Genomic DNA, 18,118 nt, shown 5'->3' with positions numbered 1-18,118 from the left:
TGTGCTCTTATTATCAACAGAAAAGTATAATGTAGATGATAAAACATCTTATTAATAAAACTTTACACATCCAGTTTAAGAGCGTGGATGTTACAGACTGTTCTGTGTTCTCTGTGAGGGCACACCCATCCAATCTCATTGTCCCCCACCCCCAGTGTAATTATTAAGTTATATAATCATAAATAAAATTCACAATTGCCTTACTACACTTGTATACATTTGTATACCCAGACAATATAAGCAGTAGCTCCTATTTTGAACTTTAGAAAACCACTTACTTGTCTGGACTACCAGTTTTGTTTGTTGGCAGACCTAGGCATGGAACCCAGAACCTTGTGCTTGCTGGAAAAACATTCTACCACCGAGCTATATCCTCAGCCCTTCTATTGTCTTTTTAGGGTACAATGTAAGACCATTAAAAAGCAATGCTTAAAATGAATATTTGCTATGTATACAAAGCATCTAAACGATTGAATCCCACAGAGGCCTGACTAGAACTTCTCATGTCCAAGTCAGCCCAATGTGAGCTTAGGAAAGAGGAGTCAGAGCTGCTGGCCTAGTGCAGCCACAAGCTGGTAGCCTCCATCATGAAAGGCTGTTTCCGCATTCTGTCTGCCCATCCCCCCAGACATTCCTAGCTCATTAGCTGAGGGAAGACTGAGAGGCCCTGAGGCCCCAGGAAACAGGACGGATAAGAGGCAATAAAGTTGCCCTGGTGGAAAAAAAAGTCAGTCTTACTGACTCTACATATAGATCTTTCTAACCTTTATCTATCTACCTTACTGAAATGTCAAACTGTGTGTTTGAAATGCTCAGTAAGTCAGATAACTACTGACTCCATCATATAACTACAACAAATCACTGTTTATCCCAAAACAGTGAATTAAAAATGGAATTGAGTAATATCTAGTGTTTTGACAGGGTCCCAAGTAGGCCAGGCTGGCCTTGAACTTTTATAGTCAAGGCACCCTTAGATGTCTGTCCTTCCTGTCTCCTCCTCAGAGTGCTGTGGTTTCAGGTGTGTGGTACCACAACTGTCAGGCAACGCTGTTGCTTAAGCAGTCTGGAGATTCCCGTCACCTCTTTTCAAACACACAGCTTAACATTTCAGTAAGGTAGATGCAGAAAGGTTAGAAAGATCTATACTTAGTGTCAGTAAGACTGTCTCTATTTTTCTTTTGAAATATTTAGATATGAAAAATATTTTTTTAAGAAATATTAAGATCACTGTTCAAAGCAGAATGTGCATACAGGTAAACACGCATCACAAAACACACAAAGATACAATGAAGATTGCTCAATTTCCACTACCAAAAAATAACAAGCCAGGATTTTGTCTAGTACTTTTTAGTCAGACTTATAGGCATCTTGACTTAATCTTGCAGGTTACAGAATTTTGAACCTCAGTCATCACAGAACTGACCAGCAGCAGGCGTGATCTGGTAAGCTGGAGTGTGGCAGCAGAGATGAGGCAGAGAGCAAGAAAATGAAACAAGGGACATGTGACTCCAGTTAGCAACAAAAATAAATACCCAATTCTGTATCAGCTTCTTCCACTAGCCTGCCAGAGCTGCTACTTTATAGCTCCTTAGCATTTCTGAGTAGGGTCCTGAGCCTAGTAACCATGGACACATAAAAAGACATTGGTTCTCTTGGCTCTATAAACAGGGAGTGTTGCCTCTGAAATGTGTACATGTGCCCAATACTCTCTAGTTTCTGGGACTGCCAAGTTTGTTGGCAGATTGCTTGGTCATTGTCACAAGAGGAAGGTCTAAATCAATTCTAGATTAAACAAGAAACCCAGTATCTCTCCCATAAGAATATTCTTCTCATTTATCATGACTCAGGTTGCAATAGCAATAGTTCTTACCCAAGAGCTTGATAGAAATGCAGAATGCTGACTCTCACCCCAGTCCTACTGACTCAGAATCCATTTTCATTCCCATGTGAAAACCACACACACACACACACACACACACACACACACACACACAAGTTGAGGAGCACTGGTCCACAATCTTTTAGACAAAAACTCCTTTTAAGATTTACTAAATCAATGGATACAACACTGAAAAATTTCTATTTAAAACAAAGTTTCATGTTTGATATATGTATAATGCATATGATAAATGAGAAGGTCCAACTCTCAAATGGTTCTTAATTCAGAATGAGGGCAAAGGTGCAATATTAAGTAAACAATTTCCAACTATCATCAGTCAGGCACTGAAATGACATAAAACTGATTACTAAAGCTGTCTTTTACACTCTATCTGGAAGATACCATCACTGCTGCACACAGAAGCAGGCCAAAGATTCCCAAATGACAGGTAATACTGCACTGGGGACAGTGGAGATGGGACGTTTACCTCTAGAGTAATGAGGTTTACCAGGGATCAGTGGATTAACCCTACATGGCTTAGGGAAATCCAGGCACTTGGCCCGGGCATGTCTGCATTTCACTGGCTTTAATCCATTTAAACCAAGAACAACTGACTTACCATTCCACATCACACAGCTCTTTTCACTTACCAAAAAAAGATTAATGACAAAGTTATATTGCATGCATGCCATGAGACATTGATTTTAGCAAGAATGACACATCCCAGTCTGAGGCAGGGACTCTTGGAAAGATCATTAGAAAGCTGATCCTGACAGAACGGTAGTTGCATAACTGCCTGTCAAACACCCACAGGCTTTCAAATATTGTAAACTTTAGAGAGGCAGAAATCCAAACCTGTGCTACTTAGGACACTTATTCTTGTTCCTTCAATTTGGTAAGAGGTTACGATAAGTTTTGAAATATCAAGTCAATGGGTGATTATAGGAACACAGGTGAGGGAAGTCAGTAACATCCAAGAACAGCAGGAGAGGACAGACAGCTGATTGAGAATGAGTCTCCAGACGCAGAGCAGAGGGGAGGAACACAGCTGCCAAAGAAAAGACCTGAATCTTTTCCACTTCATCTATAAAATTATTAAGGCACTAGCTGTTCTTTCTACTCAGAGAAGTGAATCTTAAGAAATGAATCCATAAAATGAACAGGGTAATAAGGATATTTTTATTCATGTATAATCATTCTCAGAATTTAATCTAGGGAATGTTTCAATGTGGGCAAATTGGGAAAGAAACGTAACAAAACAACCAACCAATGCAACAGCAACAATTCTCTACTCCTCCCCTTGTACACCGAGGCAGAGCTGAGAAAGACTCCTCTCACAGCCGGCTCTGCTGCCAGCTCAGAGCCAGTCGGAAAGTTGCTGCCCTGAGCTTTTAGCATTGAGTACTCAGTGACTACTTGACAAATGCTTGCAAGAACCTGTCCCTCCCAGGCTGTGGAGAAATAATGAGAATGTAAAACAGTTTGGTTTAGAGTCTCCGGGCACATAACCCATTAGTCCCTTCCTCCTCCTCTTTCTCACAGTTCTTCATTTCTCCTTGTTCCAAAGCTAAGGGCAGACAGATGGCTAAGAAAATGGATCAAGAGTACAACGAGAAAAACAGTCTTAAGAAAAAGTATATATGTACTCATTACTTTTGAAATGCCTCAGTCCTTCCTTCTTTTGTTGGACAAGTTCAGTACAAAGCCAGACTAACTACACAGATTAGGGAAGGTACACCAAACCTGTAAGACATGATCAGATTCTCAGGATATCAAGGAAAATTAAGAAATTGGAGCAATACCAACTTTATTACAGATCCTTGATACAGCTTAAAGTAAAATAAAATCTAATATTCTGCCACAAATATTTATTCTCTATTTTCTCCAAACTTTAATTATAAATCCAAGTTCTAGTACATAAATTAAAAATTTAGGGTAATTAGGGTACTTTTATTATAACAATTAAAGCTACTATCAAGACTAAATAAACAAACAATAAGGCACTCCAGATTGGGCAATATGAACTCTTGTAATGAGTTTTTAAAACTAACACATACAGATCCATAAGCAGCCTTAATGTAGGATATTTTAGAGACATGGGAAAGAAAGTACAGTCCAGAACTTGTGCAGACTGAGTGCAAATTTAGAGGCCAATGTGTCGGCTTCATTTCACCCCATGAGGGCTTGTGGTACGGTGACCTCTTTCTATCGTTAATACGCCTGAGCTTCATCTTCTTCCTCTGAAATGTTTGTGTAGTATCCTATAAAATCTAATGGACTTTCACAAAAGCTATTGTTCAGCTTTTCAGGAAACAAATAGAGTACAAGTTTCAAGCTAATTTAAAAATACACAAAACTTTATAGGAAATTGGATTTAACACTTGCCCCTAAGGAAAACAGAGGCTAGTAATGAAGTATGTTGTCACTAGTTGTAATTCTGGTAGCTCAGACACTTGGGAAATGAAGAGAAGTCAAGCCTGGTTTGCCATATTAGGATGCTTCCCCTGGCCAGAGGCAATTGCTGAGGGATGTGACTGAAGGCTGGTGATTAGAAGAATAGCAGGCACATTCCTTCTCATTAGAAGGGCTTTAAAAGCAGCTGCAAGAGCCCAGCCATCAGCAGCCCGTGTGGCTTGTCAGAGACACCAGGCTCCAGTCTTTTGAATGTGACCAAGAGATTAAGCAAGACTTTGAAGATACTCAGACAGATACAATGATCTGCTAACAAGTTTTCTGTGGCAGCAATCTGACACTGCTGATACTCAAGGCCCTGATAAATGTATGTGAAAGGAGAAGGGGCACCCTGTGGGTGTTAGAATGTGCACAAGAGAAAGGAGTATTTGAAAATGTTTGCCTCCATGCCTATGACTTAACACCTTAACAACAACAAACATTTTTAAGATAAGGTCTCACTGGGTTTCTCTAGCTGGTCTGAAACTTGTTATACAGACAAGGTTGGCTTTGAATTCACAGAGCTGTGCCTCTTCCTCCTGAGTTCTCTGATTAATGTGTGTGCCATCATGCCCAGCAACAAAAATACTCTAAAAGTACATTAATATATATTTATTTCATATAAATATACTTATGTAATATATACTATATTACACAGACTATATTTATTGGGATAGAGCGAGGCTTGGTATATAAGAGTACTTGCTGCTCTTGCAGAGGACCAAGGTGACTTAAAACAGTCAGTAATGTCAGGTCCAGGGACTCTGAAGTCCTCTCTGATCTAGCTGGGCACAAGGAACACATGTATGCGGACAAAACATTTATCCACATAAAAATGTTATGTATTTATAATTCTTACAAACTAAAATATATTAAAATTTATTAATATATTAAAATAAAAATAAAATGTATTAAAATTCTGAGACAAATCCTAAACTGCCACCAGAAAGTTGTTGTTCATTACTGGCCTTAGGTATAAGCTCCATTAATTACTGTCACACAAGTGCTGCTCCAAGGGAATGACTATACATCCCTGCAGAGAAGGGCAGGCTCCTAAGGTATGGAGTTAGCTAACCTTGCTGAATCAAACTCAGCAACACACCCCTGCAATGCTATTTAGTTAAGATTATCTAGTTTATTCTTCTACTGAATTTAAACATGTTGAATAGCCAACTGCTTAACTTTTTCACTTTGAATACCTGAGAAAGCCCATCCCTTTGCCAGGAGCAAGTGAAAAGAAGGTCAGGGTCTGGAACGCTACAGCTAAATGAAGAATCATGTTGCAGCACAGAGAATCGCAGAGGTTCAAGTTCTGACTGAAAAAGCAGACACACTTTCCAAGGAACACTGCACACACTCAAGCTGCTTAGCAACGGGCCCTCCGTGACCAGGGCCTCCATAATGCACAGTGCCTCTTGGCGGCTAGCTGTTAACTTCATTTCCTCATCTTTAGTTGTACCCTGAATAACTTAATACGGCATGTGACTACTGGGATCTGAACTGCGAGCCACTAGACTAGAAGCTAGAATTCCTTTAGATGATGAAAATCACATGGCTTTTAGGCAGCTGGCAGGCCATCAGATATATTTTAGAATTTGAGTCACTTTCTAAACTTGAGAGTGGTTGTGCTGGCTTTCTGAGAAGATTAGCCTTCCTTCAATTAGAGTATAGGAAATGGAAAGAGCTCTACCTAAAGCAAAGGTGGAGACGCAGTAGAGTTCTGCTAAAAATCACTGCTTTCTATTTTTGCTAAGGCAGCTGTCTTTAGTGTAAGGATCAGAAATGTTCTACATGTTTAAACATGAATATTAGCATATTCCCATTTTGTTCATGAGAACAAAATAGTATCAGCTAAAAGCATGTCAGTAAAGTGACACTCTCTTATCTATTGGTCCCAGTGAACAGTTAATATTTTCTTAAAGTGGCTTAAGCAAGACAGTGTGTGTGTGTGTGTGTGTGTGTGTGAGAGAGAGAGAGAGAGAGAGAGAGAGAGAGAGAGAGAGAGAGAGAGAGAGAGAGAGAATTGTTGTCACTAAGATTGACATTTAGTATGTTGCTTGACTGCCTGCCCCCTACCTTTCCTGTTCTCTCACGGATCCTGAGGCCCATCAATTAAGCTAGGCTGGCCAGCCAATACATTTCAGAGATCCTCCTGTGCTGGATCCCCTATTGCTTGGGTTACAGAAACGCTCCAGCACTCTGTTCCCATTAGTTTCTTACATGTGCCTGGGAACTGAACTCAGGTTATTACAACTGCACGGCAGGCACTTTACCCACGGAGAAACCTCCCCAGCCTGACTACTTCCTCAGAGGTGCCAGCACAGAAAGCGCTGGCATTAAACAGAGCATTTGAACCTCAGCACTGCTGCTATGGTAGGTTGGATAGTTAATTGTGAGGAGCTTTCCTCTGCACTACAAACTATTACGCAGTGGTGTCAGCTTCTACCCTTCAGGTGCCAATAGCACCGGCTTCCCTCAGCTAAGACAAATGTGTCCAAGCAGAGTTTGGAAGGCTGAGGCAGAATTGGTAATGAGCTTACGGCCAGCCTGAGCTACACAACTAGTTTGGATACATGATAACAATCTGTTTCAAGAAAAACAAATTCTCTAGAAGTAGCTACACATCTTTTGGTTTTAGATTGGGGTGGGTAAAGGAACAGAGGGTACAACACAGAATCATTCCTAGTTGAAAACTATTAGCTCAGGATGTAAATAAGCCAATTAGTGAAACAAGAGAGAAGCTTATCCCTCCTTATTCTTTGCAATGAGATTATAAAGAGCTGTAAATCCCAAATCTTCAGGCAAATAACTATACAGAATTTGATGTCTATGACAAGGAAAAAAAACCTCTCATATGCATAGCCTGAAATGCTGTGAAGTTTCAAGCTTGACTTCAGCAATGTTACAAATGTTCAGCTTAACCTTTGAGACATTAAGATTTTTTAAACTTTTATAACTGGTTAAGAGAAATGAATCTCTGCATGTCTTCCTCCAAACCTCAGCATAGGGATCACAGGCCAATCCTTTACATGGGTGCTGTGGATGCAAACACCTGTCTTTGTGCTTGCATCTCAAGTGCTCTTACCAACTGAGCCATATCCCTGAACCCAAGAATGACTCTTTCTTGATGATCATGGTTGAATTTCAATGAGAAAGCCTGGTTCAGCTTATTCTGAAAGACCCAGTTACTTCAAATCAAAGGTATGTTCTTAGGAAGAAAGAAGCTGCTGAAGCAGGCATCTGCTACAGTGCCCAGGCATCTGACTGTCCCCATGGTTCCTGCTTGTGACTGGCACAGTCAGCGAACGGTCTGACACTGAGTCACTACTGAACAGGTTTTATAGAGTGTGTCCTTTCTGTCTGCACTAAGTAGATTACCTTTTCTACTTAAAAAACCATTACCAGCAGTTTGAAGAACTGCTTTTGTGTGTTAACTGCTGGCTTTGTCTTGTGAAGTTTCTGATATTATTTAAAACAATGGCCTGAAACAAATACTACTAATTCAGCTGCTCATATTCGCCACCGATGAGCACTTGCCTACCACATTCAAGGCACTAGGTTCAAGATCTGACACCGGGAATAAAGAGAAGAGAGAGAAGAATTTTCTGAAAGACATGTGGGCCTAGTGGGAGCACAAAGGTCCTTTTGCTCACAGATAGCATGAGGAGACAACACTCAGGGCTGCCTCCTCAGAGGAAGAGGTGTAGAACCTGCTTTCTGCCCAGAGGGTGGAAATGAAAGTGGTTAGTGGTCTAGATGACCTCTGTGCTATCTGTATGACCGAGCCCAGATCAGAGCCTTCCCTATGCCCTTTTAAGGTAACTCTTGTAGCCTATCTACAGAACTTATCTTCATGAAAGAAGTGACAGCACTTTGAAAGGAGCTTCAATGTAATTATCCTTTATTGTGCACTTGGGATTGTGTTACACCAAGAAACACTTTTCCAAATTATACTGTACTTAAGCATTCCTGAAATTAAGTACCCAGCATCAGACTTTACAGGTTTGGACCAACCCCGCCGCCCAGTAGTGTTGAACCGATTTCATTCTTGTATCACTTGGACTATACTGCATGCCCTAGGGTTTGTAGAGACCAATTTAGGCCTATGTTATCTATAGCTATAGACATACTCACACATACAAATAAAGGCTTCCAACTTAGTCAATGCTCCACTCGTCAGCTGTGAAGATGGCATTTTACTTAATACATAGCTTTATAGAAAATGAGCCTTTGGAAATAGAGATTGTTCACCCAAGGTTTGTTTTTAACAACTTACAAAAGAATGCCAAATTATCAGGCTGTTTTCTTCACAAAACACTGGATCCTTGTTAGCAATGGGTAACAAACACTTTTGAAGTTTACTTGGGTTTAAAAACAGAAGTAATGTTTAATTCAGTTCTAGTGATTGAATCCAGGGTATCACATATTCAAAACAAGCAAGCGGCCACTATTTTTGAACTTAGCACTAAGGCAGAAGTGTGTCATTCTTTGGTCTTTTCTCAGTTTTTAAAAACTAACTCTGATTTAGATAGGGGAAAGCCACTTAAGCATCTGCCTGGATCTGGAGAAGTATTTACCTAGCCTGACTGAAGCCTGGTTTGATCCGACCAGTACACAACAAACCCAGTTATGATGAATACGACTTGGGGAAGTAGTGACAGGGGATCAAGAGTTCAAGGTCATTCTTAGCTACACAGTGAGTTTGAGGCTAGTCTGGACAACGTGAGACCCTGTCATAAACAAACATGCACAGAAATACATATCTGTCTTAGTTTAGGTTACTCTGATACAGTCATAGATGTGTGTGTGTGTGTGTGTGTGTGTGTGTGTGAGAGAGAGAGAGAGAGAGAGAGAGAGAGAGAGAGTTAAATATATAGAGACTTACTAGTAGCTTATCAAATGCATGATAGCAGGTACTTACCGTCAAAACTACCTTGCTCAGAAGCAAGATGCAACAGCTGGTTATACGTTTCAATGGAGGGTTGATAGACAAAGACTCCAGAATTGAAACAGTCAGGCCACCCTGGGTCTGGTGCTGCTGACAATTCTTCTCTTTCAAACAGATCGTCAATATTTGAGAGGACCTGGTTCAAGGAGAAAGACAAAGAAAGGCGTTTCAAGAATGTTCTTGCCCTGGCACACCCTTCTGAGGTTCTCCCTGTTACCCAAAACAATAGATGGGGACAGCTATATGGCAGCCTAGGATTATTCTCCTTCATCACTTGACACTTCTTATGATAGTGGCTTTATCTGTCATGTCTTGAGAGCATTTCTCAAATGAGTAGCAGGTCTCCCTTACTATGCACATCTTTTCAGCCCTTAAAGCCACACTCACCAGAGTATCTGCATCCATGAACACACATTTGGAATACTGAGTAAGTGACCAGCAGTGGAGTTTAGTCAATGTGATGCCCAACTCAGGTCTCTTCATTAAGGTTAGATGAGCAGAATCACCACTGTCCAAGACATCTACCATGATGACTTCATCAAAGACAGTCTCTAAAACTTTTCTGTAAAAATAAGTTCCAGAAAGCATCACATATACTCTTTTCATAGCACATGATACACTTAAAGACTATTCCCTTACTCTACTTCATAACCTGTCAATCACAAGACAACTGGTGCGCTGACATAGTCTACCCTCTTACATCTGTCTTTATGCACTTCAGAACAAACTGTGTTCACGTGCACATGTAGTAAATCCCATAAGTAATGATAACTGCTATGGTGTCACCTAACTTAAGAGTATGTGTGTGTGTATGTGTGTGTGTGTGTGTATGTGTGTGTGTGTGTATGTGTGTGTGTGTGTGTACACACTCACCCGTTAGAGTGCACACACAGGAGAGCATGTGCGTGCAGAAGTCATTCTCAGGAACTATCTGCTTTGGTGGTTTTTGTTTTTGTTCTTTGGGAAATCTTTTCTCAGTGGGACCTGGAACTTACTAGGTTAGGATGACTAGCTAGTGAACTCCAGTGATCCAACTCTCTCTGCCTCCCTAGTGATGATATTACAGACATGCACCACCATGAGGCCCAGATTTTTATATGGGTACTGGGGATTGAATTCAGGTTTCCATGTCTTTAGTGGCATGTTAATGAAACAGACACTATATCTAGCTAGAGGAAAACTGAACGATACAAACATTTAACTACTGAGAAGCCTTTAACAGAAGAACGATTGGTGTGGCATTTCATCTCTCAAGTTAGGTAAGTTGGCTAACAAATACATTTTAGTTCACAGAGCAACCTTGGCCTTGACACTGGCGACTGTAGTGAGTCATGGTAGTGGGGTACAAGACCAGATCTGGGTGTTACACAATCCTCACTAATGGATATATCAGAAGAAAGAGTTTGGAGCACCATTCTCAAGAGCTATGTAGGATCAATGTCATTAATGTGGAAGATACATACATATATATGTATATGCACATATGTATAGTGCCTTATTTTTTAAAGGCCCTTGGCCTATGTTTACATTTAAAAAAATAAAAGGTATTTTCAATTTCTAAGAAGGCCAGGAGGTAGTAAAAACAAGACAGCACAAAGCTGCTGAAACACCAAAATCTTCTTAAGTTTACTATGCAGATATCGCAAACTGAATTTCCAAACTCAAAATGAACTAATGCAATCAATAAGCAGCTTATACTTCTCAGCATGTGTCCCCAACAAATTCTGTAGCAGTTTCAGAAGCCTAATAAGAAGGACTTTATTCTCTCATACATAAAGATCACTAGGTGACAAATGTCAGCTAGAAATGACAATGTTCAATAGCACCTGAAGGTTTCCTTGTTTACAGGAAACAACACAATCCTAGCTTCATTTGGGGGAAAAGGACTACAGACGAGTGAGGACAGACAGAACTTGGCAGGATCCCCCTCAGAAGACTCAGTAAGGGGGCAGTTCTCTCTCCTGAGATGGAATCAGGAAGATGGAGCACAGATGGAACCTCCCTGGAGGAATCCTGGGACATCTCCCCAAAGCTGGGAAGAAATGCCAAATTCCATAATCTTTAGCTTGGCATCGATTATCTGTTTTTACTTAGTGCTCCGCTCCCCAGGAAGGTGCAGGCTCCGTGCCACTGGTACAAGGGAGAAGAGTGTTAGAGTCCCGAGGACAAGGAGACAGACAGGCAGGTAATCTTTACCTCATGGAGTCTGAAACCTGTGGGCTGGTGAGTACAACCATCCTCCTAGTAGTCCTGTGCTGTTTCAAAGATGAGCCCAGGACCAGCGCACCTTTGGCATAGGCATCGTTTGTGGTCAGCGTCACAAAAGCCTGATCTTAATACAAAGAAAAAGAAGCATATCTCAGCTGAAAAGAATTTTCCCCAGGTGTTCTCTCAACCAACAGTTCAGCAAAATCATCTCCTCACAGATCAACTTTCTGTTAATGAGGCGGCAGCCCCTTTTGTGGGAGAACTCACACAGGCATCTATCTAGGAATAGGCTAAACCTGCAGTTTAGCAGGAATGCCAGATAACCTTCAAGACGATCATAACCACCACAAAACTCAAATCCCAGTTAGAGTCCATACAAATCCTTAGAGCAAACTGTACCCCGGGAGTGGAGCTTAGGAAACGGGTGGTGATGAGAATATTCCGAAGCACACTTCCTTTCTCTTACAAGGCCTGGTGAGTGGTATTTTCATCCAGGCAAGATCCTCCTTACCCACTACCCCAGAAAGTAACCGAGCAGCTGCCAAGACTGAACTTCCCACAGTGGCCTTACCTATTAGAGACCAATCACTGTTGGTGAGTTTAGACGCCAACTCTACCCAACCTCTCTCTTGTCTCCTTCCATCTCTATCTCCTTTCTCTGTCTTTTCTTTATTCTAACCCACATTCTTCCCTGGGGTCCCAATCCGCATGCTTCCGAACCCTTCCACACGTTAGGCAAGCGTTCTACCGATAAATTACGTTCCCAGCTTTTATTGTTTTGAGCTAGGACTTGGCTGCATAGACCAAGCTGACCAGACAACAACCCTGTCTCCCATACCAAGTACTAGTAATTAAAGGTGTAACCCATGACCAGCTGCCTTTACTTCTCTGGGAAAATGAGCAATATACCACCTTCCCCATTCTCCCCTCCTCCCCTAACAAGAGACATGGACATATATGCCAATTTTCCCAAACCCCCAGCCAAACAGAAGTCAAACATGAATTCTTTCTCCCACTGAAGAGTCCTCATTATATCAGCCTGTAAGATTTTTCAGGCTTTTTGTAAGATTACTCTGGGGACCATCTCTGAAGGGGACTTTAACATTAGCAGTTGCTGGGTCTCCAAATGCATAGGGATCCTAAGGCTCAAGTTCCAGAGCAGTCATTTGGGGGGACTGATGCCCAAGAAGAGAGTTAGGAGATTTTGTCAGTGTTACTCTCAGGTTTCCTCATTTCCCCTTGCTTATTTTCCGGTGTGGATGCTAGAAGCCGTGGGAATTCCACTGAGCAGGGACAGTGTGGTGGGTGGGTTGTCTGGTTATCCAGCGCATTCCCCAGAAGGAAACCTGAAAGCCATTTTAACTCATACTACCGGGCCATCTTTCAGAACAACCCACTACACACTACCAAGATGAAGAAAGTTGTGAATACCCTACCTCCAGTCAATTATACTCTGTAATGACACCTGCCACATCCATCAACCTCGGCTGATACTCATCTGTGTTATTCTTAGAACATTCTGAGACAGTAACATTTCAAAACCATTTTGCCTCAAAAGTACTTAAAAATGAGCACAATGTGTTAAATCCAAAGAGACTTCAGGAGGTGGCGGAGAAACGTGGAGGTGGTATAATAAACGGGTATGTAAAAACTACAGGAAGCTACGCTATGCTTTCTCAGGTTAAATTAACAAATGGAGGGGCCAGATGTTATAAACACAAGCTAAAACACCAGACTTAGCCGACAAATGGACAGTAAGACCAATTGACAGCTGGGTGGTTTAACCTTCAGATGGCCGTTCAGTTACTGTCATAACCCAGGCTACAGCTTCAAGCTTTCAGAAGGGCCAGTTACCTCTAGTGCCCAGTCCTGAGGTTCATTCGCCTAGGGCCTGATACTTTGCAACAAGTGGCACCGAGGCCCGCCCGGGGCGCTAGCCGGCTCCCATGTAGCAGCACCCGGCTGCTGAGGCCTAAAAATAGGCTCAGTGAAGCGGCCAGAGCAGGGCCGCAGCCCGGTGTTTCCGCAGGGCGCCTGCTGCTCCCGGTGGCAAGAGCACCTCGGGGCTCCGTGCGACCCCAGTGCGTCCCGCGCCCGCCCCACCCCTCCTGGCCTTCCCCGGATGCGGGAGACGGAAGCCGCCGCTCTGCATGCAGCGCGGCTCGGTTAGCAGCCGGAGCCGCTCTCCACTGTTCGCGAGCTACCCGGAGCTTCCCGGGCGTAAGGGCGGCGACGTCGCGGGACCCGGTTACGCGGGGCGTACCTGTCATAGTGTGGCCGGGTGGGTCGGAGGAGCCGGGCGCCGGTAGGTGACCGCGGCCAGCAGGGAGGGCGGGAGTCCGCAGCCCGCTGCTCTTATAGCGGCCGTCACGTGGCCGCGCAGGCTCAAGCCCAGGCCGCATCCTCCCCGGTGCGCACTGCGGGCGGGGCGGCCCTGGGGACCCGCAGGCTGCTGTGCCCAGGGGACACCTGTTGGGGACTGCGCCGCGGGCGTTCCTTCCAGGGCCTGGGAAAGGAAGGGGGCAGAGCTGTGTGGCCTGTGGCAGGAAAAGCAAGGGTAATAAACTTTGAATTAACAGAGACCTCTCAAAGTCACGCCAGTTACAGTATTCATTTAAACTTTTTAAACTGAAGAGAACGTTTTTGCCAAATATTTAGACTCTTACCACTGGTTTTAATCAGGTAGTTAAGACCCTTTTACCAAGTCAGGGGCATAGGAATTCCATACTGCCATATACTTGTAGGTAGGAGAAACTCAGACTCAGAAAAGTTGTTACTTTGCTATGATAATAAGCCTTAAGAGGAAAGATAGGATTTGTTTCAGATCAACACACTCCCATAGAAAGCCCCAGTGCCTTTAGCATACTGGTTCTGGATAAAGGGTAGTAAGTTCCCGTAATTCTGCTTAGGTAATTCAGTTGTTTCGGTTCATCTATTTCACAAATCTTGAAGGTCAATTTGTCATTTCAGGGGGGAAGTTGAGAAATACTTTTCTAATGTAGTCTACACCTTGCAAACACAATTCTCCATCCCGCCCACTCGGCCCAAGCACAGCAGTGGTGGTTCAGCGCTCTGTAGATCTTTTCTCAATAATGAACGGCGACAATATCTATTCAAAGCAGGAAACAGATACTGAAGAATAAGGGAAGACAGCACTGCAATCCTCAATATAGTCCTCAACTTACAGTCGTTGCTGAACTTCCAATTTCCAACTTCATAATAGTTCAAAAGCATTATTCATCATCAGAAACCACTTTGAATTTTGATATTTCATTGGTTAGTGATATGCAATATGGTATTCTTCCATGATGCCGAACACCTGCCCCAGTCCCCAGGCAGCATTAAGGTAAACACGTAAATGCTACTCTTTTGCTAGGCTATGGCATGGGGTACTAGATGTGGCAGAAGATTCTGTCTATTCACAGAGGGTCTGTAAAGATATAGCCCCACACCCATCATCCTAGACCATATCTACACCATTGCTCCTTGGCATGTGGGCTTAGACCTCCTCCACTAGACTCAACCAGTACAAGTTAAAAAGTCCATTTGTGTTCTTTAGTCCAGGTCTCCTAGAGGCATCATTTGAAAACTACACTCTATTTTTAACTGATAATGTATTAACTTTATACATTTTTGCAGTATTGTCGGTTGGGCTTACAATGTGTAATGATCAGGTCAGAGGAGCCAGCATAGAATAAGATGTTTTTCTTTTCTTTTTTATCTGCAATGTTAGGGCTCAAACACAGAGTGTTGTACACATCAGGCTTGTGCTGCACCATTGTGCTGTCCTCCTACCTTGAGAAACTAAGGTGACTATTTTCATTGTTTGGTACAAGGTCTAGTTGTGAAGGCAAAGCTGCCCTCATATTTCTGGCCTAAAATGAGTCTTCTCCCTGAGTTTTACAGGGATACACAAAGAATCGGAATCTTTTTCTTTTTCTTTCCTTTTTTTTTTTTTTTTTTTTTTTTTGTAGACAGGGTTTCTCTGTGTAGCCTTGGCTGTCCTGGAACTCATTTTGTAGACCAAAGCTGACCTCGAACTTGGAAATCCACCTGCCTCTGCCTCTCAAGTGCTGGGATCTTAAGGTCAGAGCTTTTGAAGTGTTACCCTTCAAGAAGCTCTTTTGAGTCCGTCCTAGTCTTTCCATGCCCACTGTGGCTTGAAGGCCAATGGACCATGTAAGGAAGACCTTCTAGTATTTGGCATATATGTCATTTTTAAGAAACAAAACTGCAGGGCAAAGGGAAAACACAATTGTCCACTTACTCAAACCTTGTGTGCTTACAAGAATTGCTCTCTTTAGGAGGTATAAAGGCTATACTTGATATAAAGGCTATACTTGAACTGTACTTAAGTGGAGGAAGGGAGATAGAGTAGGTGCTACAAAGGTGAGTGGCTCTTTTCCAGGATAACAGATGGGTCTGGTAAACAAACAAACAAATGACAAAACAAAATAAAAAACAGAAAAAACCCATGTACTGACTGGTTTTGTGTGTCAACCTGACACAGGCTGGCGTTATCACAGAGAAAGGAGTTTCAGTTGGGTGCCTCCACGAGATCCAGCTGTGCGGCATTTTCTCAATTAGTGATCAAGGGGGGAGGGCCCCTTATGGGTTGTGCTCGTGGTCTTGGGTTCCAAGAGAGCAGGGAGGGAGAGAGGGAGAGAGAGGAAGAGAGAGGGGGAGAGAGGGAGAGAGGGGGAGAGGGAGAGGGAGAGAGAGGAAGAGAGAGGGAGAGAGAGAGAGAGAGAGAGAGAGAGAGAGAGAGAGAGAGAGAGAGAGAGAGAGAGAGAGAGAGAGAGAGAGAGAACAGCCTTTACTGCTTAGAAAGACAGAAAATGAAAGGGATAATGCATAAAGTTTTAGGACATTCTAAATATGGATATGATCGGCAACAGCAACAATGTATTTACTTGGGGCAATGTATTTGCAACTTTGTATTTTACTATTTCAGCACGCCAGTGTCACCTCTAAATCTAAATAACCTCCCCCTTTCATAAAACCACTTTCTGGGCTAGTGAGATGGCTCAGTGGATAAAGGCACTTATTGCCAAGGAAACAACCTGAGCTCAATGCCCAGGAACCACAAAGCAGGAGAGGATTCTCCTGCAAGTTGTTTTCTCCACAATCATAATTAACAGCAAGCTCCCACTCCTACCCTTTCACAATAGACTAAAGAAATATAACTTAAAAATGAAGGCACAGAAAAAAGAAATTTATGAGTGTATTTATAAAAGAAAATTCTTTTACATAAATAAATAAGCTTGTATGTTTTCAATTAATTTCTAAAATTAACTTAAATTTTAAGTTTTGTTTAATCTTCAAGTCTTGTAAATTAGTTCAGAAAGCCTCAGGGTTACGGATATAGCCATTGTAAAGACAATAAAGTGCCAGTCTCCCTTAAGTGTAGAGGAGTTTTAATTCAGCATCAAGGCTACTCTAGCAAGGAGTTACATCCAAATATATGACACAGCTGGACTGCAGAGATGCCACACACTTTTAATCCCTCTGGCTGGAATATACACCATTGACACACCTTTAGTATACATCTTTAATCCCAAACATAACATCCAGTTGAGGGGCAGACAAAGTGTCAAGTCAGAGAAAGATCTGACAGAATGAGTCAAAGATAGAACCAACTTTCAGGAAAATAAACAGGTAAGAGAAGTTACTTAAAGAGCAGGGAGGGAGACAGACTTCAGTTCAGAGCAGTTCAGTTCAGAGCAGTTCAGTTTGTGTGGTTCAAGGCAGTCTTTCCAAGCAGATCAATTCAGTCAGCTGAGAAAAGCCCATTTGAATCAGTCAGCCTGGAGAGGAGTTTGAGCCAGAACACCTGAGTTGAACCAGCCATCCAGAGCTCAGAAAGAGCTAGAAAGAGTGAATTTATTCAGCAGTAAGACTCAACGGCTGAAACATTTTAGGCCTATGTAGACAAAGACTGGAAGCTGAAGTCTTCAAGGTCCAGGCTGACGGAAGATTAGATTGCATGTAGGCTAGAAGCTTCCTGCCTAGGCCTAGGGATAGTTAGATAAAATGCTCCGGGCTCAGACCAAGCCATGTATTCATAAATCTTGAGTCAGGTTTTCATCTCATCCCTTCATCTGAGGAAATGAAATTGACAGTCACATTTACAAAAATGTTCATACTGTTGCTTGAATATGGATGGCTTGTTCTTGTTCTGAGAACCTCTCTATTAACCCTTGTGCTTAAGATCTATGCTAAAAATGTCTTTAAAATTTTATTTCTGGGCTGGAGAGAAGGCTCAGCAGTTAAGAGCATGGACTGTTTTTCCAGAGGTCTTGAGTTTAATTCCCAGCAAGCACATGGTGGTTCACAACCCTCTGTAATGGGGATCTGATGCCCTCTTCTGGTGTGTCTGAAGACAGCGACAATGTACTCACATACATGAAATAATAAATACATCTTTTAAAATATTGTTTATTTTTATTTTATGCGTGTGTTTTACCTGCTTGTATATCTGTATAGCATGACTGTACAGTTCCCATGGAGGCCAGAAAATCAGCATGGGATGCCCCTGGAACTACACTTATAGACAGTTGGAACTGCCATGTGGAGGCCAGGAATAGAAGCCAGGTCCTCTGGCAGAGCAATCAGTGCTCTTTACTGATAAG

General features: G+C 42.4%; 1 protein-coding gene across 2 annotated transcripts in view; it reads right to left on the bottom strand.

Annotated features, from left to right (window-relative positions):
* The window catches only part of Gyg1 (glycogenin 1), a 33,622-nt gene extending 19,734 nt beyond the window's left edge, over nucleotides 1–13,888 (bottom strand). For both annotated transcript variants that reach the window (XM_029475534.2, XM_021157905.3), the window contains exons 1-4: nucleotides 13,750–13,888; nucleotides 11,475–11,610; nucleotides 9,666–9,840; nucleotides 9,252–9,414 (exon numbers count right to left, since the gene is read on the bottom strand). In XM_029475534.2, the coding sequence (XP_029331394.2) occupies nucleotides 9,252–9,414; nucleotides 9,666–9,840; nucleotides 11,475–11,610; nucleotides 13,750–13,888 (613 nt within the window). The remainder of the gene's footprint in view (nucleotides 1–9,251; nucleotides 9,415–9,665; nucleotides 9,841–11,474; nucleotides 11,611–13,749) is intronic.
* Between the last annotated feature and the right edge of the window lie 4,230 nt (nucleotides 13,889–18,118).

Source organism: Mus caroli, unplaced genomic scaffold (assembly GCF_978045245.1).
Source record: "Mus caroli unplaced genomic scaffold, Mus_caroli_1 scaffold_3, whole genome shotgun sequence".
Taxonomy (NCBI): Eukaryota; Metazoa; Chordata; class Mammalia; order Rodentia; family Muridae; genus Mus; species Mus caroli.
The sequence above is the reverse complement of the archived record's forward strand: the minus strand, read 5'-3'. Positions and strand labels throughout refer to the sequence as shown.